This window comes from Brienomyrus brachyistius, chromosome 3, assembly GCF_023856365.1.
Source record: "Brienomyrus brachyistius isolate T26 chromosome 3, BBRACH_0.4, whole genome shotgun sequence".
NCBI lineage: Eukaryota > Metazoa > Chordata > Actinopteri > Osteoglossiformes > Mormyridae > Brienomyrus > Brienomyrus brachyistius.
The window spans coordinates 2,006,731-2,030,000 of NC_064535.1; the positions used below are offsets into that span (position 1 = coordinate 2,006,731).

A 23,270-nucleotide genomic window follows, 5' to 3' on the forward strand; every position below is an offset into this window, starting at 1 on the left:
TGTCAGTGATGAAGTGATATTAGGGTTGTACCCACTTAAGATTTGGTCACTGTTTTCAAAATCAGATATTGAATTTTAAGTCCGCAATAGCAAAACGTGCCATTTTTGCCAAAGAGAGTGACGGATGCGGTTTTTATGTGGCTGTGCCGGGCATGAGTGTTTTAGGATCGACTCCAGCAGCATGTGGCCCCCACATCAGGGCCCCCTCTCTGCGCGAAAGACAGTCGATCGCTGCTGTTTGCCTGTACGCAGGTATAGGCACCATTAGGTGGCGCTGCAAGACCTCGTCAGTAGCAGGTTCTCTGGGGGCCCTAGGCTGACATGGGTAGGGGGCCTCCTAGTGGGCTACTCACATCATTGAGAAACAAGAGAGAATTAAATGCGATGTGGGGGGTGTTCGCGGCAAATATTAAATTATTCCGGATGCGGGGCAGCTGATTTTGCTGGGAGGGGCCACTGATTTTCCTGGTGGCTTAGACTATGACCTAAGATACCCTGTGCACCAAACCACCCCCGTCAGTCAGGTAGAGAGAGTTGAGTCTAACTGCTAGTTTACGAGAGATCGTGCCATTTGTCGCGCAAAAGACGCCACAGTCTGGAATGGATTCACCGTGGAAACTGCTGAATAGAAGGAGAAGTGTAAGACGCTCGTGGGCATCGACAGTGATGTCAGTCACATGGTTTTACCCCCACAAGGTGCAGACTTGTGGGATTATTACAGGGGAAACATCTATGCTAATGTTAGCTTTGCATGTTTGTGTGAAAAGCCAGTGTTTATACACAACGGTGTATTTGGGGAAAAAAGCTCCCTCAGAAAAATAACATCAACTCTTCAGCAGCTCGGAGAGGGCATTAGTATTGTAGTGTTTGTCACTGTAAGAGGCAAATCAGATACGAGGAAGGTTTTATCTGACTACTGTTTTAGATTAGCTTGCTGATAAGACCCTTTACTAGGTATGCGAGGTGGGATGGAACAGACTGACCCCTGATTACATCGAAGACAGTCACAACGTCGTGCTTTATTGCTGCTCAGTCACGTTAATTATGTTTGAAAGCTGCCCGAGAAGAGCCTAAGCTGAGATCGTCAGGTAGCACATCCTTAGCCGCCCTTAGAAGTGCCTGTAGGAAGCGACTTCCACCGCGTGGAGTGTGAGTCTCCAACTTGTGGTACAGCCAAAATGGCTACTGACAGACTAACAGTAATGTTGTATCCATGGATGACAAAATGATGAACACTTGAATCTCAGTTAACAAGCCACCAGCAAGTTTTAACCAGTGACCAAACCAAGTTTCCCAGTCCTTTGTTCCGCTGAATAGTTCAATATGTAATGATCACAGTAGCCAGTTGTGTCAATAAGATAATTCATAATTAATCCGACATGTTATGTGTGTCAGCTTGAGGTTTCAGGGCTTCCTTTTCAAGAAATACATTCACATTAATGCCTGCAGCAAATGATCCTGCGTGGGCAAGAGGGTACCCATCCCACGTAGACAAGAAGGTGCCGATCCACGCGTAGGCAGGACTGTGCCCATCCTCTGTGAGCAAGAGGGTGTCCATCCCACGTGGACAAGAGGGTGTCCATCCCACGTAGACAAGAGGGTGCCCATCCCACGTGGACAAGAGGGTGCCGATCAACGCATTGGCAGGACTGTGCCCATCCTCTGTGAGCAAGAGGGTGCCCATCCCACGTGGACAAGAGGGTGCCGATCCATGCATTGGCAGGACTGTGCCCATCCTCTGTGAGCAAGAGGGTGCCCATCCCACGTGGACAAGAGGGTGCCCATCCCACATGGACAAGAGGGTGCCGATCCACGCGTGGGCAGGACTGTGCCCATCCACACGTGGGCAAGATGGTGCCCATCCCACGTGGGCAAGAGGGTGCCCATCTCACCTGGACAAGACGGTGCGTGGATAAGATAGTGCCCGACGGTGCCCATCCCGCATGGATAAGATGGTGCCCGACAGTACCCATCCCACATGGATAAGACGTTGCCCATCCCGAGTGGATAAGATGTTGCCCATCCCGAGTGAATAAGACAGTGTCCATCCCGCGTGGATAAGATGTTGCCCATCCCGAGTGAATAAGACAGTGTCCATCTCGCGTGGATAAGATGGTGCCCGACGGTGCCCATCCCGCGTGGATAAGATGTTGCCCATCCCGAGTGAATAACATGCTGCCCATCTCATGTGGATAAGACAGTGTCCATCCCGCATGGATAAGATGGTGCCCAACGGTACCCATCTCACGTGGATAAGATGGTGCCCGACGGTGCCCATCCCACGTGGACAAGACGTTGCCCATCCCGAGTGAATAACATGCTGCCCATCTCGTGTGGATAAGACAGTGTCCATCCCGCATGGATAAGATGGTGCCCAACGGTACCCATCTCACGTGGATAAGATGGTGCCCGACGGTGCCCATCCCGCGTGGACAAGACGTTGCCCATCCCGAGTGAATAACATGCTGCCCATCTCGTGTGGATAAGACAGTGTCCATCCCGCATGGATAAGATGGTGCCCAACAGTACCCATCCCGCGTGGATAAGACGTTGCCCATCCCGAGTGGATAAGATGGTGCCCGACGGTACCCATCCCGCATGGATAAGACGTTGCCCATCCCGAGTGGATAAGATGGTGCCCATCCCGAGTGGATAAGATGGTGCCCATATCGCATGGATAAGACAGTGTCCATCCTGCATGGATAAGACGTTGCCCATCCCGAGTGGATAAGATGTTGCCCATCCCGAGTGAATAAGACAGTGTCCATCCCGCATGGATAAGACGTTGCCCATCCCGAGTGGATAAGATGTTGCCCATCCCGAGTGAATAAGACAGTGTCCATCCCGCATGGATAAGACGTTGCCCATTCCGAGTGGATAAGATGTTGCCCATCCCGAGTGAATAAGACAGTGTCCATCCCACATGGATTAGACGGTGCCCGACGGTGCTCATCCCGCGTGGACAAGACGTTACCCATTCCGAGTGGATAAGACGTTGCCCATCCCGAGTGAATAACATGCTGCCCATCTCGCGTGCATAAGACAGTGTCCATCCCGCATGGATAAGATGGTGCCCAACGGTACCCATCTCGCGTGGATAAGACGTTGCCCATCCCGAGTGGATAAGATGGTGCCCGACGGTACCCATCCCGCATGGATAAGACGTTGCCCATCCCGAGTGGATAAGATGATGCCCATCCCGAGTGGATAAGATGGTGCCCATATCGCATGGATAAGACAGTGTCCATCCTGCATGGATAAGACGTTGCCCATCCCGAGTGGATAAGATGTTGCCCATCCCGAGTGAATAAGACAGTGTCCATCCTGCATGGATAAGACGTTGCCCATCCCGAGTGGATAAGATGTTGCCCATCCCGAGTGAATAAGACAGTGTCCATCCCGCATGGATAAGACGTTGCCCATTCCGAGTGGATAAGATGTTGCCCATCCCGAGTGAATAAGACAGTGTCCATCCCGCATGGATTAGACGGTGCCCGACGGTGCTCATCCCGCGTGGACAAGACGTTACCCATTCCGAGTGGATAAGACGTTGCCCATCCCGAGTGAATAACATGCTGCCCATCTCGCGTGCATAAGACAGTGTCCATCCCGCATGGATAAGATGGTGCCCAACGGTACCCATCTCGCGTGGATAAGACGTTGCCCATCCCGAGTGGATAAGATGGTGCCCGACGGTACCCATCCCGCATGGATAAGACGTTGCCCATCCCGAGTGGATAAGATGTTGCCCATCCCGAGTGGACAAGATGTTGCCCATCCCAAGTGGATAAGATGGTGCCCATCCCGCATGGATAAGATGGAGCCCATCCCATGTGGATAAGACTGTGACTGACGGTGCCCATCCCGCATGGACAAGACGTTGCCCATCCCGAGTGGAGAAGATGTTGCCCATCCCGAGTGAATAAGACAGTGTCCATCCCGCATGGATAAGACGTTGTCCATTCCGAGTGGATAAGATGTTGCCCATCCCGAGTGAATAAGACGGTGTCCATCCCACATGGATAAGATGGAGCCCATCCCACGTGGATAAGACTGTGACCGACGGTTTTATTTACTAGATGCCAGAATTTATGGGGAATTGTAGAAATGAGTGCTGGGTGCTTCATGAGATTCAAGATTCAAGGTCTTTATTCGCCATGTACAACAGGTGCATTAAGATACTTCACATTCAGGCACGTTCAGTTAGAAAGAGACCAACGACTGTGAAGAACTAGACAAGATGCTGATACAGGTACTGATAAAGTGACAGTGTGACTGTGACTGTCACAGGAAACAGAAATGTGAATGGCATGTCACCCGCATCTGTGAGCACGCTCCTATGTGGCCATAGAACTCACTGACCGCTCCCTTTATTTATGTTCACGCTTACAAATGTCCTTGCTGTCACTGTCTGGTCCTCAGGGAAGGAGATTCATTGTCAGTGTGAGGCCTGTATTTACGAACCGCGTCTTGTATTCACTACTCAAGGTTAAAATATTCCACTCCAACTAAAATCTAGTGTCTGATGTGCACTGAGTCATCGCTAAATGCAGCGTACAGCATTTTAAAACGCGCCTTCCCTTTTTCCTATGGTTGTCTTTCAATATCATTTCGCAGCCTGAAGAAAAAAAACAAATGAATTTCAACCAAGAGCACTTTGCTAAACAAAGCGTCATGTTTGCTGATGGTATCTTGCGATCGACACCAGGTGGTTTTAAAACGTTTAAGTCTGTGCAAATTCACTCTATCCTGGGAGCCCAGGTAGCTCCCTTGAGGGAAATGCTGCTTATACTTCGATCCCCAGACACTAACAAGCTTTTTGACGTTGGAGGAAGAGATGTCACTGGCTATAATGCATCGCTATCAGCTTAAGTGTCCTCTTGAGAAGGATGCTTACTGCTTGAGACCTTCTCGTCTCTGTCCTGCCTCCTGCACCAGGCTGACATATTGCTCGCAACAATCATGTCTGCCCCCCAATCGAGGCTTGGGGCACCGTGTGTCAGGCCATACCTGCTCACCCACGAGGAGAACAACGGTTAGCACTGGTTATGAAATCGTGTCAGAAAGTTTGAGAAGGAAAAAAAAAACATCTTGCTAATTCTACGAGACGGGACAGAATGACAACAGTGAATTCATATTAAAATGTCAGGTTCAGACAGACAGATGGAGGGACGGACCAAAGTAAAACACAAGTTCTTTAAAAATAGCACATTAAAAAAGCATTTAGACATTAATCGAAAGTAACAACAAACAATAACAGTGCAAAGAATGTTAAGGAAAGTATTACATGTAATTCCATAGTAATGACAGTGAGTATTGCATAGTGAGTAATGCATAGTGAGTATTGCCCAGTTGGTATTGCATAGTGAGTAATGCATAGTGAGTATTGCATAGTGAGTATTGCCCAGTTGGTATTACATAGTGAGTAATGCATAGTGAGTTTTGCACAATGAGTACTGCAGATTACTAGAACCTCGGCACTTTGCATAAAACCAAAAATACGACTGCTGTGCGTCTACGTTTCTTGCGGGCTTCTGTTGCCATGGTTCCATCTGTACCATACGGCTGTTCCGTTCACACCTGCTATGATCCACTTTCTTATATTTACCTCTGATGTCTACAATGGACAATGTTGTCTGTTTTGGACGACACATTTTAGTATGTAATGAATTCCTGGGTGTTGAATGGCCTCCCTGGGTGTGACGCCAATGCCGAGAATGCCAGCTAGGTTTGGTGATCGGCATGGCGCCCACGTGGGCCCGTCCGGGACGCCCGGTCCCGTCGTGGCACAGAGCCCGCGCCTGTCAGCATCACGGCGCCGTTTGTGATTCCCCCGTTACGTAAGGAAAGGGCAGCAGCCGTCAGCTATATATATGCCGGATTACGGAAAGGAGGCGGGCCAGCCGCACGCGGAGACGTTGGGGACACGCACACGCACACCCTTAGTGCACCACAGCACACGCACTCTAGACGCCTTCCTCCATGTCACCCTGAACACTCCACCATCACCCCCATCACGCCAGACCTACATGCCGTTTAACGTTATTAACATGTTAATCACACTAACATTCGACTGAAAGGCATCCCGTCACACCAGCGCCCCCCAGAGGGCTGAACTGCAGCCACGCTGAATGCAGCTCAGAATACATTTGTCTAACCCGAGATCTTATGATTCATCTGTGATCCCAAAAGACCCCCCCCTCCCCCACACCCCCAGAGTAGTTCTGCTGCAGAAGCCGTGGATCTATCGCATGTGCCGCCCATAACCCCCTCCCCCCACCGTGGCTTATTTTAATGACGCTGCCTTCTACATTTTACTTTTTATTTTCCTTCTGTTGGGGGTGGGGCCAGGGCAGGGCAGGGCAGGGTGGGGGGGGGCGTCTCGTTAAACCAATGTGAGTTAATTTGCATGTGTGCTGTGTGTGTATGCTGTGCTTTTAAACTCAATTAATATTACACTTGCCTGACAAGCATCTCTTTCTGCTTTTAGAGTAAAAATGGCAACGATAAGCGAGAGTATATATGTGTGTGCTGTCCTTCTAGGCTCATGCTGCTGCCGGGAGGGCCACGCGGCAGATAAAAGGTTAAGTCTTGCACTTCCTGTCCGGTGTTAGTTTTCATAAACCTCTATTCTGTCCCTAGAATTTGGAATGATGGGGGAGCGTACAGTTAAAAGTCAGCGGCCAAGATCAGTTCATGAGGCAAAGAGACCACAGGACCGTCATGAGGCTGCTAAATTTATGGCACAAACTGGTAATACTATAGTTATGTTATTCCTTTTCTTTTGTGTTAACTAAACCTGACCCATCCAAGCTGCCTGCATGCCTTCTCTCTGTAATGTACATTTTTAGTGACAATGTTGACGTCATTCTGTCCCCCCCCCCCCCCCCACCTTGACCGTCGCCACCATAAATAGACACCGCTGCCGCCACACACTATCCCACGAGATAAATTTGCTCACTCCTGCTGTTTGTTTACTTAAAAACGGGAGCGTAATTGGCTTCCCTGCCTCCTATTTGTCTTATCGCGATGATTTAGGGAGGAACTGGCAGGTGTGTGATTTATTTCCCGTTAATATTAAAGGACGAATGCTTCTCTTACGCAATAAATGACTTCCGGGAAGAATAGATTTTTCTAAAATGACATCAAAACAAATTTTAAAGCAGACCAAGAAGGAGAGAGAGACCAACAGGCAGGAAATAAAACCTTTTTAAAGGACTAACTAGGCTCAACTCTATATTATTTATAATTAATTACGTAATTAGTTGCTGCAGGTTAATTTGTAATGATTGAAACCGGAATAAAAGGCCAAGCCACTCAGGCTCATGTACATTAATCTCTCTTTACATGCTAATCATAAATCTGCACTATCAATATATGTATAAGGGATATATACATATATATCAGTATATACAGTCATCTTATGCTTTGTCATTTGCCTGTACTACCAAATACATACTAAATATGTTAAAATGTATCTGAGAGCTGGGATCTGGGGGGGGGGGGGGGGGTTATTCATAATCTCCAGTCTCCCCCACCACCAACTCCCAGTTAATTTCTTTAACCCTCTTGCTTGTTGCTTAGCATCTCCTTCTTCATATTTTTTTCTGTTTCACTAAACGCCACCCATCACCCTGTACATCGTGCTTAACGTCTGCATGCTTAGCCCATTCTCACCGAGTCCTTCTGACCATCCATCCCTGAGCGTGTCTCCCATCCATGATGTTTCCCCCACAGCTTCTGCACGTCACCAATCGATCAGAGACCCTTCAGTGTCTCATTTATGACCTGCTCAGATAATGAGAGACTTTCCCTCTAGGATCCAAATCATTTTAAGAACCAAATCAGTGGCCTAGAGCATCTGAAAAGCATCATAAGATTTCAATTAAGCGTGAATGTATTCAGAGCTGAAATGGCAAATCGCACATAATCCCCTTTACTGCCAAAAGTACAGCGACACACACGCAAGACCAAATACATCAAGTTCCCCGATCATCTATCTCTCTACGCCAGAGACCACGCTCAAAATGCGGAGTAGCAGCATTTTTCTGTACTTAGAAATGTTTGGTGACTGCTGGTAATGACCTGCACAGGAAATAAGCCCGAATGGCTCTGCACTCCGTAGTCACCAAATATTTGTCCAGTCATTCATTTCCTTCCCTTTTGTTTAACCGCGTCTGTGCTGCAGGGCATGGCGTTCGGGTTTGGATATTGTTTGTCAGTGTAAAACGGCTGCAGACGGTTCCTCCTCATCCACCACACACACAAAGCGCCGGCATAGCCGGTCTGAGGGAGAGACGGATCTGCTGACACATTCGTCTCCCCGGACGCCTTACAGCATGAAATCGCACTTATTCATGAGGCCGGATGTAGATTTTCACGCTCAGGTCGGCTCGGATGGCAGGAGAAGGTCTATTTTTCACGGCACCGCCCTGAAATCCCACACTGGCCCGCGACCCTCGCCCGTTTTCAGCTTCCCGGCGGCTGAACTGGAAAAGTGCCGCCGCATTTAATGACGTCATGCTATTAAGGAATTTCACTGACGGCAGCATGTGCAGCTACTCCTGACTGGGTGCATTTAGGGTAACGGCGAGGCTGACTGACACACCGCCAGTGTGCATCAACATGCATGTTCCTGCATTTATAGGCCATCCTGGATGTCAAAGTCAAGGTCAGCAGAAGGTCCCGGTGATTCCAGACTTCCTCACATTAATGTCGAATCACTTATTTAAACACACTGAGTAACTCAAGGACCTAAGGAAGTTAGGCACACAAAAATCTCTAAATTCTTATTATACCGACACATTCATATTATTATAAGCAACATGCATATACTGTTGTGCTTTTAAGACGTATCATTTAACAAGTTGCTTTCTTTATGTAATTCTTGGAAACACAACGGCCTTTTCCAGCTCAAACTTAATTGTCCAAAAGCACAACATGTATCGCTTTTGCCGGGCGAGAGAGAGAGTTTCACACGCCCAAGTGCTGCTAAGCTCTGCAAGAGAACGACCGCGGTACGTACTGTATGTATAACTGGCGTTAGAGCGACACACACAGCAGGTGCCATTCGATCCTTCCTCCGCAAACCGCACTCGCTCCCACTGCACCATATGTACTTCACACAGGTCGGGAAGATTACACCTGGAAAATATCCCACGCATCTTTCATAAACTAACTTTTTTATTTAACTATTATGTCATGTTGCATGTTATCTACATGTTATCTTTAAGTTCTATGATTTAATTTCTTGTTTGATGGCTTGCATGAGTTATTTTGAAGTACAGTTTTTTTTAATGCAGCATTTTATAATGAATGCTGATTATAGATTGTCCCTTAAGAGCCACCTTAGATCTTGCACCCGAGCCCTCAGCTCAGCCCGTAAGCGCTGATCCTTAGTCTGATTCTCCTTTTTACGTGATCTTTGAACACTAGCCTGTATCTATAATTTAAGCTTTGTCATGGTCCTATAGGTGGAATTAATCGAGGAAAAAAGATTAGATGACAGTGAGAAGGTTAGACGGTCGAGACAAAATTAGGAAAACGATCTTCCTATATTAAAGGGGGGGGGGGCTTAATTGTACCTCATTCACTTTCGTGTTGAACCCTCTTGTTAATAATTGTAGATGCTTCCGTTTGTCGATCGGATGCGAATCGCAGTGTCGCCACTCTCTACTTCTGAGGTTTGCAGTGTGCAGCTGTGTGCAGCCAGTGGAAGCTAACTGTAAAACTGTACAACTGAATTTACAAAATCCTTAAACGAGGGACCTTGGATTTCACCAGACCATGGAAATTTATAGACTTAGCTGGGTCAGTTAGAGCACAGGGGTGTACACAGTTCAAAGATCACATAAAATGCTCAAAATAAAATAGCCATTGAACCATATCAGGGCATCCCGGCCCTTTAAGAAACATTTCCCTCCCCCTTCCCCTGGTAGAAGTAGCCCCACCCCTGGGCTGTCATGTGACCGTGGTCCTGCATTTAACTGGTGTCACCCTTCTCCCACACAGGTGACCCTGGTGCTGAGGAGTGGTCCCAGTGGAGCACTTGCTCCGTAACATGTGGTCAAGGGTCGCAGGTGCGAACAAGATCGTGTCTCTCAGCTTACGGAACACACTGCGGCGGCCCGTTAAGAGAGTCGAGGTTGTGCAATAACACAGCTCCCTGTCCAGGTAGTGTTAGCAGCAGACGCTCGCTAAGCACGCCGTCATCTGCCAATCTCTCAGGAGAACACATCCATTCACCTGTGATCCTCACCTCTGATCCTCACCTCTGATCCTCACCTCTGATCCTCACCTCTGATCCTCACTTGCTGCTGCCTGATTTAATGGCTATACCTTCTTTTGCAGAAACTCTAGTTCCTGTGCTTTGTTTTCCTTAGTATGGATGTGTGTTAATGTTACTTTTATTATTATTATTATTATTATTATTATTATTATTATTATTGCTATTGTTGTTGTTGTTATTATTAATTTTGACAAATAGCTGTAGAAGTACTATTGTTAAGATGTGCTTCTATCTCCCATCCATCTGCTCCTGTCGGTCTCCAACCCTGATCCTGACTCCCCAACATCTTCCCCAACAGATGATCCTCTTCATCTGTCCAAGAGTCATTTTTAAAGCTGCAGCTTCGCCCATGTCATTTACGTTCTGGAACGGCAGCACCGCTCAGCCATGTCTGCCTCGACCTTCGCTGTAGCAGAATTCCCTGTTGTTTCCCCCAAATTCCGGCTTCTTCCATATTACAGAAGTGACCCGTCGTCTTGCGTAATGCGTAGATCAGCAATCCTGCACACTGCTGCACTTTAGATTGCCTGGAATGTGTATGTTTGTGTGTGTGTGTGTGTGTGTGTGTGTGTGTGTGTGTGTGTGTGTATATATATATATATATTTATATATATATATATATATATATACACCTGCCGAAGGGACTCACAAAAAGACTCTGAATATATTATTGTCAAAACTGAGACTGAGCATCATCTTCATGTGTACAGCAGCATAACCCTTCAGGAACATCTTTTTGTTTTTTTTCTTTATAGAGCATTTCGGTTACAGATCCATCCGTCTCTTGCCTGTTTAGAAAGGATGCCATTATTGCGATGTATGATCATGTTCCAGAACCTTCTTCAATAACACCTCGTGCTTTAGAAACCCCAAAGGTGCTGTGAGCTGAACTGTAAGGACACACAGTGCCACAGGCCATGCAGTTTTAGAATCCTCAGTATTTCCCACCCATTAAGCCACAATCCGTGTCATTTAGCATGTTTTACAACCACAATCAGTGTTCTAAGAACTCAATCCCACAGCATCTCAAACCCTGTGTGAGATCACTTTTGCCATAAACTGAATCCCACAGCATCTCAAACTCTGTGTGAGATCACTTTTGCCATAAACTGAATCCCACAGCATCTCAAACTCTGTGTGAGATCACTTTTGCCCTAAACTGAATCTCACAGCATCTCAAACCCTGTGTGAGATCACGTTTGCCCTAAACTGAATCCCACAGCATCTCAAACCCTGTGTGAGATCGTTTGCCTTAAATTTAACCCCAAAATCAAGTGGCTTGTTTGCAAAGGTGTCAGTGTAAAACGACAGTGTTACCCAATGACTGCATATTTACTGCACATTTGCATATTTATTCTAAGGTTCTTTGAGCTAAACAGTTTTTAGACGGCTTCTGAATAGCCGCCAGTCCCGCAGTATGTTTAATGTGACTAAAGCCCCGAATAGGCTCCTGCATGGAAAGCAGAGATCAGGAAGCTTAGATGGATGCACTTTCTAGCTTCCCTCCTTCACTGCCATGGTCTGAGCCATAGACCACTGGTTCTCAGATGGACCTGAGACCACAGGCTGTAAGACCCCTCACCCTCACTCAGCTGTACGAACATGGACTGGCACGGAATTTTCCACCGACGTCTACATGTGGTTGTCACTTTACAAACTAAATTTGAAATGACAAGCACATCCTTTTAGTTATCATACATAATGATACAATAATCTTATTCCCGCTCTGCTTAGGACAGAAAATTCCGGCGAGGACAGCGGCTAAGGCTTGGCGCATTAGAGAGAGGTCATCTCAGCCATTTCATTTACGCATCTATAGGTCTCCTTGCACGATTCCTGCAAGCGCTGTTACATTGACAACATGGGAAGCTGTCATCTCAGACATGATTCCCAGGAGCGAACAGACCGGCATGCCGTTGTTTGGTAAAGCGGAATGTTCCAAGTAGCTAAATTTATCTTTCAGCAGACTGTACATCAGAGAAAATGGTCGATCCCACGGGTCTTTCTACAGGCAGTAAAAGTCTGCTAAACCAAAGTCCTGCACTCCTTTAGTGAAACTTGTTTCTGATAAATGATGGGAAAAATGAAGGGGATGAAAGACACTGTAGTTTTTTAAACCACAAACTGGCTTGCAAGTAGCTGAACCTACTACAAGTTAAAAATGACAACAGAAGCAACTTGGATATCTGAGGTAGGGACCTGAGACCCTCTTCCCACTCAGAAATGCTATTGGCTAATGTGAGGCAGCCTATTAGGGTCATTTGCCCCTTAAGTCACATCTTAGTCACCTCAGAGAGAACTCTAGCTCCCCCTGGTGGACTGGTAGTCCCCCATGTGAATGGTGAATTCAGGGATTCCTTAAAATGTAAAAAATTGTAGTGCACCGAGTGAATTGCGTCTCTCTTGTTACATTTTATAATCCACATTTAACAAAGGAGCCAACACTTTGTCTAGGTTTGCTGCTGCGTTTGGCACAATAAATTTTGCTCTTTAGTCGATTCCTTTATTCGAGCACCGTACATGTAGGGTGTCGCAGGAGGTTTTGCGGAAGCTGGCGAAAGTGAGGCTGTAAGACACAGTGACGACGTCCTTCCTTCTGCAAGGTGTCATCGATTATCTGTGCCATCTAGGGCCAGCCCACCCAGCGGAGTGGCGGTGTGTTTATTTAGCCTAAACGGGGTGCTTACTGCGGTAAAAGAGGGCAGATTCCCTCCTCGGTAACCTGGCCACACGTAGGTATACCACACTGCGGCTCCCTAAAACCGTTTGCTTAACTAATTCTGTGATCTTTTACATACCGAAACCTCTCAGGAATGCGTACTTTGTGTCTGAAACATAAAGTATCCATAGGGCATGCATACAATTTCTCAGATCTTCCGGTAAATTCATTTATGGCATTTACTTTTAGTATGAGATTTTTAAAGTGGATGTTTATAGGTTGTTCGGTCTGCTTACCTTCGTGGAAGCTGCTCCATATTATCGTCAGGTCACACAGGGTAACTCATTTTTTTTAGCTAATATTGTAACTTTAACTTTCCCTTTTTACGGTTGTCTCTGTCTTTGCGAGATTTACAGCAAATTCCTTTCTTCAGCATCAATTCAGCCAAATTGACCGGGTTCAGATCTTAACAGGCCGTGTTACTGCCGTCATGCACGCGAGCGTGATGGTGCCCTCGTGCGCGGGCAAAAGGAGCTCTCTGTTCATGCACTAAAGGTGCACACTCACCCCCTGCCAGTGGTGTGAAAGAGATTGCATTTCAGTTAGTGTCGAGGAGAAGGATGTTCTAAAGCAGTGTGGTGAGAGATCAAAACGAGGCCCCTGGAATTTCAGGAGACAAGCGAATAAGCTGGGGTGCAGTGTTAGCTCCTGTTAGCGACAGTGTTGGGGGCTGAACACCAGTGAAACACGCTGTGTTGCCCTCTAATGGCCCCGTAAGTGATTACACCCCACCTGACGGGTCTTACACATCCTTCCTTAACCTTCCCATAATGCTCAGGCTGGCCACGGAGCCCCTCCTTCACATTCCCACGCTACACTTCCCCTTCGTCATACTGTCCGTGGCCCCTGGGGGGCGCTCTGACCCCTGCCCTCTGTCCGCAGTGCACACTCCCCCTCCGTCATACTGTCCGTGGCCCCTGGGGGGCGCTCTGACCCCTGCCCTCTGTCTGCAGTGCACACTCCCCCTCCGTCATACTGTCCGTGGCCCCTGGGGGGCGCTCTGACCCCTGCCCTCTGTCCGCAGTGCACACTCCCCCTTCGTCATACTGTCCGTGGCCCCTGGGGGGCGCTCTGACCCCTGCCCTCTGTCCGCAGTGCACACTCCCCCTCCGTCATACTGTCCGTGGCCCCTGGGGGGCGCTCTGACCCCTGCCCTCTGTCCACAGTGCATGGTGTGTGGGACGAGTGGTCACCCTGGAGCCTGTGCTCCTTCACGTGTGGCCGAGGCCAGCGTACGAGAACACGCACGTGTGAGCCCCCCCTGCACGGGGGCAGACCATGTGACGGACCGGAGACCCAGACCCGGCTCTGCAACATCGCCCTCTGTCCAGGTACGCTCCCTCTGCACTCTCCCATGGCCCAAATTTTGTCCTAAATTTTTGTGCATATTAGTAATGCTTAAGGAAAGGAGAACTGGAGGACATTTTGGCGGAAACAGAGAGAGAAGCTGTGTGCTATCTCACATCAAGAGGATCGATGGTCTTTCCCAGCCTGGCAGATGTGGAGCAGATCCACAGCTCATGTGGTCCCGTAAATGGCCCCTGTCTAATGAGTCCAGGCCAGATTTGTGACAAGCACACTGTGTATAGTGATGAGCTCATCGCATAAGGCAGATAAGGCCCTATTAGAGACCCACCCTCTGTTCACTGGCCCTACAGAAGCCAACCTTGCCTCTCTCTACTTTCTCTCTCCTCTACTCCCCCCCCCCCCCCCCACCCTACCCCCCACAGTGGACGGGCAGTGGCAAGAGTGGAGCCAGTGGAGTGACTGCTCGGTCACCTGCGCCAACGGGACGCAGCAGAGGACGCGGGCAGTGCTCGGCCGCAGCACACGGAGGCTCTGAGTGCCGGGGCCACTGGGCCGAGAGCAGGGAGTGCTTTAACCCGGACTGCACAGGTGGGCCCGCAATGAGCACACACACCACCAGGGGGCGCTATTACAATCACTTATCATATTCTTCCAATTAAGCAGATCATTCTGTATCTGTGTTATCAATTATGTATGAGCTGAGAGCCCTTGATGAAAACCCAGACTGCTGTTTACTCTGTGACACTCTGGGGACCGATTTTACACCCTACAGAGTCTCACACCTGAGTTGGAGGCGACCAGATAAGAAAGTGCATTAAATATCTCTGAACAATATTTCAGGCTGGGTTTCTGCACTAAGCTGTGAGCATCCTCCAGTTCATAGTGATGTATTTACAGCGGCGGTTTCTGCACTAAGCTGTGAGCATCCTCCAGTTCATAGTGATGTATTTACAGCGGAGGTTTCTGCACTAAGCTGTGAGCATCCTCCAGTTCATAGTGATGTATTTACAGCGGCGGTTTCAGCACTAAGCTGTGAGCATCCTCCAGTTCATAGTGATGTATTTACAGCGGCGGTTTCTGCACTAAGCTGTGAGCATCCTCCAGTTCATAGTGATGTATTTACAGCGGAGGTTTCTGCACTAAGCTGTGAGCATCCTCCAGTTCATAGTGATGTATTTACAGCGGCGGTTTCAGCACTAAGCTGTGAGCATCCTCCAGTTCATAGTGATGTATTTACAGCGGCGGTTTCTGCACTAAGCTGTGAGCATCCTCCAGTTCATAGTGATGTATTTACAGCGGCGGTTTCTGCACTAAGCTGTGAGCATCCTCCAGTTCATAGTGATGTATTTACAGCGGCGGTTTCTGCACTAAGCTGTGAGCATCCTCCAGTTCATAGTGATGTATTTACAGCGGCGGTCTCTGCACTAAGCTGTGAGCATCCTCCAGTCCATAGTGATGTATTTACAGCGGCGGTCTCTGCACTAAGCTGTGAGCATCCTCCAGGTCATAGTGATGTATTTACAGGGGCGGTTTCTGCACTAAGCTGTGAGCATCCTCCAGTTCATAGTGATGTTTTTACAGGGGCGGTTTCTGCACTAAGCTGTGAGCATCCTCCAGTTCATAGTGATGTATTTACAGCGGCGGTTTCTGCACTAAGCTGTGAGCATCCTCCAGTTCATAGTGATGTATTTACAGCGGCGGTTTCTGCACTAAGCTGTGAGCATCCTCCAGTTCATAGTGATGTATTTACAGCGGCGGTTTCTGCACTAAGCTGTGAGCATCCTCCAGTTCATAGTGATGTATTTACAGCGGCGGTTTCTGCACTAAGCTGTGAGCATCCTCCAGTTCATAGTGATGTATTTACAGCGGCGGTTTCTGCACTAAGCTGTGAGCATCCTCCAGTTCATAGTGATGTATTTACAGCGGCGGTTTCTGCACTAAGCTGTGAGCATCCTCCAGTTCATAGTGATGTATTTACAGCGGCGGTTTCTGCACTAAGCTGTGAGCATCCTCCAGTTCATAGTGATGTATTTACAGCGGCGGTTTCTGCACTAAGCTGTGAGCATCCTCCAGTTCATAGTGATGTATTTACAGCGGCGGTTTCTGCACTAAGCTGTGAGCATCCTCCAGTTCATAGTGATGTATTTACAGCGGCGGTTTCTGCACTAAGCTGTGAGCATCCTCCAGTTCATAGTGATGTATTTACAGCGGCGGTTTCTGCATTAAGCTGTGAGCATCCTCCAGTTCATAGTGATGTATTTACAGCGGCGGTTTCTGCACCAAGCTGTGAGCATCCTCCTATTCATAGTGATGTATTTACAGTGGCGGTTTCTGCACTAAGCTGTGAGCATCCTCCAGTTCATAGTAATGTATTTACAGTGACGGTTTCTGCACTAAGCTGTGAGCATCCTCCAGTCCATAGTGATGTATTTACAGCGGCGTTTTGTGCACTAAGCTGTGAGCATTCTCCAGTCCATAGTGATGTATTTACGGCGGCGTTTTGTGCACTAAGCTGTGAGCATCCTCCAGTTCATAGTGATGTATTTACGGCGGCGGTTTCTGCACTAAGCTGTGAGCATCCTCCAGTTCATAGTGATGTATTTACAGCGGCGGTTTGTGTACTAAGGTGTGAGCATCTTCCAGTTCATAGTGATGTATTTACAGCGGCGGTTTCTGCACTAAGCTGTGAGCATCCTCCAGTTCATAGTGATGTATTTACAGCGGCGGTTTCTGCACTAAGCTGTGAGCATCCTCCAGTCCATAGTGATGTATTTACAGTGACGGTTTCTGCACTAAGCTGTGAGCATCCTCCAGTCCATAGTGATGTATTTACAGCGGCGTTTTGTGCACTAAGCTGTGAGCATTCTCCAGTCCATAGTGATGTATTTACGGCGGCGTTTTGTGCACTAAGCTGTGAGCATCCTCCAGTTCATAGTGATGTATTTACGGCGGCGGTTTCTGCACTAAGCTGTGAGCATCCTCCAGTTCATAGTGATGTATTTACAGCGGCGGTTTGTGTACTAAGGTGTGAGCATCTTCCAGTTCATAGTGATGTATTTACAGCGGCGGTTTCTGCACTAAGCTGTGAGCATCCTCCAGTTCATAGTGATGTATTTACAGCGGCGGTTTCTGCACTAAGCTGTGAGCATCCTCCAGTTCATAGTGATGTATTTACAGCGGCGGTTTCTGCACTAAGCTGTGAGCATCCTCCAGTTCATAGTGATGTATTTACAGCGGCGGTTTCTGCACTAAGCTGTGAGCATCCTCCAGTTCATAGTGATGTATTTACAGCGGCGGTTTCTGCACTAAGCTGTGAGCATCCTCCAGTTCATAGTGATGTATTTACAGCGGCGGTTTCTGCACTAAGCTGTGAGCATCCTCCAGTTCATAGTGATGTATTTACAGCGGCGGTTTCTGCACTAAGCTGTGAGCATCCTCCAGTTCATAGTGATGTATTTACAGCGGCGGTTTCTGCACTAAGCTGTGAGCATCCTCCAATTCATAGTGATGTATTTACAGCGGCGGTTTCTGCACTAAGCTGTGAGCATCCTCCAGTTCATAGTGATGTATTTACAGTGACGGTTTCTGCACTAAGCTGTGAGCATCCTCCAGTCCATAGTGATGTATTTACAGCGGCGTTTTGTGCACTAAGCTGTGAGCATTCTCCAGTCCATAGTGATGTATTTACGGCGGCGTTTTGTGCACTAAACTGTGAGCATCCTCCAGTTCATAGTGATGTATTTACGGCGGCGGTTTCTGCACTAAGCTGTGAGCATCCTCCAGTTCATAGTGATGTATTTACAGCGGCGGTTTGTGTACTAAGGTGTGAGCATCCTCCAGTTCATAGTGATGTATTTACAGCGGCGGTTTCTGCACTAAGCTGTGAGCATCCTCCAGTTCATAGTGATGTATTTACAGCGGCGGTTTCTGCACTAAGCTGTGAGCATTCTCCAGTCTATAGTGATGTATTTACAGCGGCGGTTTCTGCATTAAGCTGTGAGCATTCTCCAGTCCATAGTGATGTATTTACAGCGGCGGTTTCTGCATTAAGCTGTGAGCATCCTCCAGTTCATAGTGATGTATTTACAGTGGCGGTTTCTGCACTAAGCTGTGAGCATCCTCCAGTCCATAGTGATGTATTTACAGCGGCGGTTTCTGCATTAAGCTGTGAGCATCCTCCAGTTCATAGTGATGTATGTACAGCGGCTGTTTCTGCACTAAACTGTGAGCATCCTCCAGTTCATAGTGATGTATTTACAGCGGCGGTTTCTGCACTAAGCTGTGAGCATCCTACAGTTCATAGTGATGTATTTACAGCGGCGGTTTCTGCACTAAGCTGTGAGCATCCTCCAGTTCATAGTGATGTATTTACAGCGGCGGTTTCTGCACTAAGCTGTGAGCATCCTCTAGTTCATAGTGATGTATTTACAGCGGCGGTTTCTGCACTAAGCTGTGAGCATCCTCCAGTTCATAGTGATGTATTTACAGCGGCGGTTTCTGCACTAAGCTGTGAGCATCCTCCAGTTCATAGTGATGTATTTACAGCGGCGGTTTCTGCACTAAGCTGTGAGCATCCTCCAGTTCATAGTGATGTATTTACAGTGGCGGTTTGTGCACTAAGCTGTGAGCATCCTCCAGTTCATAGTGATGTATTTACAGCGGTGGTTTCTGCACTAAGCTGTGAGCATCCTCCAGTTCATAGTGATGTATTTACAGCTGTGGTTTCTGCAGTAAGCTGTGAGCATCCTCCAGTTCATAGTGATGTATTTACAGGGGCGGTTTCTGCACTAAACTGTGAGCATCCTCCAGTTCATAGTGATGTATTTACAGAAGTTGTCTTTGGGTAACCGACAGAGAATCTAAAATCACGCTTACCGCTCCACTCCGCAAACCGTTTAAAAATGCAGATGCTCGCTTATCTGTATGGAGTATTATCAGCAGAATAAAAATGTAACAGACCGCTTCTATAAATATAACGTGCTTCTCAAAATAAATGTGAACAGAGCTTCCTAGCCAACGTGTGTGTGTGGGGGGAGCCAATTAGGTGAGGATGTAGGAAAAAACAGCCTTTATGTTGTAGAGGGCATGGCTGGATGTCTGGCTATTAAGGGATAATGTGAAAATTCCCTGGAAAATGTCCCAGTGCATCAATTGCTAAATCCGATACTTTCTGCTGGGTCTCTTTGTTTAGCCTCCTTTGCTGTCCCCTCTGATCTTCTGCTGTGGTAGATGTTCTAATACATTATACTTCCTTGCCACTCCAAGTGGTGGACACACATTTCCTTCCTTGTATAGCAAAATGACGCTTCATAAACCCCCTGCAGGGAGATGACCCCCGCCCCCCCCCCCCACATTCACCTTATCACAAAGACCCCTGATTTACAGAACATCTGCTTTTTGTAATGCAAACTTTTATGGTGTTCGTTAAAAGGCCATAAAACATGCCGTCATTCTTAAGCACTCGTAAAACCAGTTTTAATATTGGCTGTGTGAAGAGCCGTATTGCAGTAGCCAGCGAGTCGACTCTTAGCAATAAAGACATGGGTGTCAGACCTCAGGGCACGGCAGATAAGCTCCTCTCGCATCACTCACAGGAAGCCGTCAGCCAGTGTGCAGTGAGCGTGTGCTAACCTCAGTGTGTGTGCTAATCTCAGTGCGTGTGCTAACCCCATACAGCATGCATGCTAACCCCACACAGCATGCATGCTAACCCCAAACAGCATGTATGCTAACCCCATATAGCATGCATGCTAACCCCACACAGCATGCATGCTAACCCCAAACAGCATGTATGCTAACCCCACGCAGCATGTATGCTAACCCCACACAGCATGCATGCTAACCCCAAACAGCATGTATGCTAACCCCACACAGCATGCATGCTAACCCCAAACAGCATGCATGCTAACCCCACACAGCATGCATGCTAACCCCACACAGCATGCATGCTAACCCCACGCAGCATGTATGCTAACCCCGCAGCATGTGCTAACCCCATACAGCATGCATGCTAACCCCACACAGCATGCATGCTAACCCCACACAGCATGTATGCTAACCCCACACAGCATGCATGCTAACCCCACACAGCATGTATGCTAACCCCAAGCAGCATGTATGCTAACCCCATACAGCATGCATGCTAACCCCACACAGCATGCATGCTAACCCCAAACAGCATGTATGCTAACCCCACACAGCATGTATGCTAACCCCACACAGCATGTATGCTAACCCCATACAGCATGCATGCTAACCCCACGCAGCATGTATGCTAACCCCATACAGCATGCATGCTAACCCCACACAGCATGTATGCTAACCCCACGCAGCATGTATGCTAACCCCGCAGCATGTACTAACCCCACAGAGCATGTATGCTAACCCCACACAGCATGTATGCTAACCCCACAAAGCATGTATGCTAACCCCACACAGCATGTATGCTAACCCCACAAAGCATGTATGCTAACCCTACACAGCATGTATGCTAACCCCGCAGCATGTGCTAACCCCACAAAGCATGTATGCTACCCCTGCAGCATGTGCTAACCCTGCAGAGCATGTATGCAAACCCAGCAAAAAGTTGTTCAAAAGATCTTGAAAAGACGACATTCTCAGACAACTCAAAAATCTTGAGATTTTGTTGAGAAGTGAAAGGTAAAAAGCTGCCTATTTCGAGTCCTTAAAAAGACATCTTTACTACGGTCTAAGTTGCATAGTTAACCGCAAATTTTTATTATTGTAATATATGAAAATTGTATTTATATATTTTCATATTATATTCAGTATAATAATAATAATAATAATAAAAATATAAAACTCACAAAATAATAATAAAACAAATAAATCAAACTGAGAATAAAGAAGCAATAAAATGTTTATTTATTGGACATCTCAAGGTCATGTTATTGAATGGAACCACAAACTGGATTAAAAAACGTCCTTTAATTATGGTGAGGTATGCACCCTCCACCGGCAGGAGACCCAGGAGCGTGCTTCAGGTGGCCTGCCCGCCGCGCTGCATCACGCATCATAGCTGGGGGCACTGCGGTCCGCGCTTCCACAGCAGCTGCAATGACAAAGACAAACATTTAATTCACCTTTGCTGAATACTGATTATTACACAATACAATCGATGGTTCAATACTATCAATGGTCCAATACTATAGTGAGCAGCATATAACACGTACGACGACACAGATGGAAGCGAAATGACGAGCAAATAAGCTTTGATTTAGAACCATTTTTAAAACACTTTCCTCTCAATTTTTTAGCATGTATGTACTGTAGAAACAGGACCACAAACAAAACAGCGCCTGCCTGTGCTCAGGTCCAGTGTAAGACGTCGCCAAATCCAGTTTCGCGTTGTGCTAGCATCAGCTGCTGACGTACACTGCTTAGCTCAACTAAACTTCAGCCAAACACACGTTTATGTGCTATAAGTGCTAATTTAGAATGATAGATTCTAATTAACCCCGTTGAGTAGGTCGCCCTCGGAGTGTCTGTCCTTCCACTATTGCCGTCCACTTGTAACAGTTCTGTCTTTGCATTTCTGAGTAACCGATCGCAGTTACACTCATCAGCTTGTGTGTGAGTGTGTGAGCACCATGGGTGCCATGAAGCCTCAGAACAGCATGCATACAAACCTGGTTCATACCTGATGCATCTGGAACGCAAAGATGTGGGGGAGAAGTGGGGGAGCTGACAAGCCAGAGTGAGGAATTACAGCAAAAATGTACGATTTCCCAAGATAAGATCATAAAACACGCAGGTGGCCACTAGTGCCTGGACTGAAGTCGCACACTGTACCTCACGAAATAACTAATAAAATTGATTATATTCAATAACGTGCAGGATTTGGGTGAGGTATCCATAACACAGCACTCACCGTGACGATTCCTCATTCCTATTAGGGCTATACATGGTCCAAAGAAGACATCCGTCTTTGGATAAATGCGGACCAAAACAGACAGATTAAATGCAGCCCAATTTTCAACAACTATTTTTTTTATCTAAATAAAGGCCATAATGAGCCGACCAGATTTAGCCCTAAAAATATGGATGTCTAGTACTTAGTCTGTAACTCTGCAGCATGTGCTAACCACAGAGCGTGTGCTAACCCTGCAGAGAGTGCTAACCCTGCATATTGTGTGCTAACTGCAGAGGGTGTGCTAACCCTGCATAATGTGTGCTAACCCTGCAGAGTGTGTGTTAACTGCAGAGGGTGTGCTAACCCTACATAATGTGTGCTAACCCTGCAGAGAGTGCTAACCCTGCATATTGTGTGCTAACTGCAGAGGGTGTGCTAACCCTGCATATTGTGTGCTAACCCTGCAGAGTGTGTGCTAACCCTACATAATGTGTGCTAACCCTGCAGAGAGTGCTAACCCTGCATATTGTGTGCTAACCCTGCATAATGTGTGCTAACCCTGCATATTGTGTGCTAACTGCAGAGGGTGTGCTAACCCTGCATATTGTGTGCTAACCCTGCAGAGTGTGTGCTAACCCTACATAATGTGTGCTAACCCTGCAGAGAGTGCTAACCCTGCATATTGTGTGCTAACCCTGCATAATGTGTGCTAACCCTGCATATTGTGTGCTAACTGCAGAGGGTGTGCTAACTCTGCAGAGAGTGTTCTAACTCTGGAGCTTGTGATGACCCGCAGCTAATGGCCAATGGAACCCCTGGGGACCCTGGAGTGGCTGCTCAAAGTCCTGCGACGGAGGCTGGCAGAGGAGGGTGCGGCTGTGTCAGGGAGCCGCCGTGACGGGACAGCAGTGCGAAGGCACTGGGGAGGAGGTCCTCAAGTGCAGCGATCAGCGGTGCCCAGGTGAGCAGCTTCAATGAGTCCACTAAACCCCACGAAATAGCCCACCCCAAACCCCGCGAAATAGCCCACCCCAAACCCCACGAAATAGCCCACCCCAAACCCCGCAAAATAGCCCACCCCA

The 23,270-nt window shown here is 47.6% G+C and overlaps 1 protein-coding gene across 1 annotated transcript in view; it reads left to right on the plus strand.

Annotated features, from left to right (window-relative positions):
- Window positions 1-23,270, plus strand: part of adgrb3 (adhesion G protein-coupled receptor B3) — a 136,034-nt gene that overhangs the window by 50,378 nt on the left and 62,386 nt on the right. Inside the window, 6 exon segments of the mRNA XM_049007523.1 lie at window positions 6,643-6,753; window positions 10,012-10,173; window positions 14,174-14,338; window positions 14,738-14,817; window positions 14,819-14,903; window positions 22,985-23,149. Of these exon segments, the coding sequence (XP_048863480.1) occupies window positions 6,643-6,753; window positions 10,012-10,173; window positions 14,174-14,338; window positions 14,738-14,817; window positions 14,819-14,903; window positions 22,985-23,149 (768 nt within the window).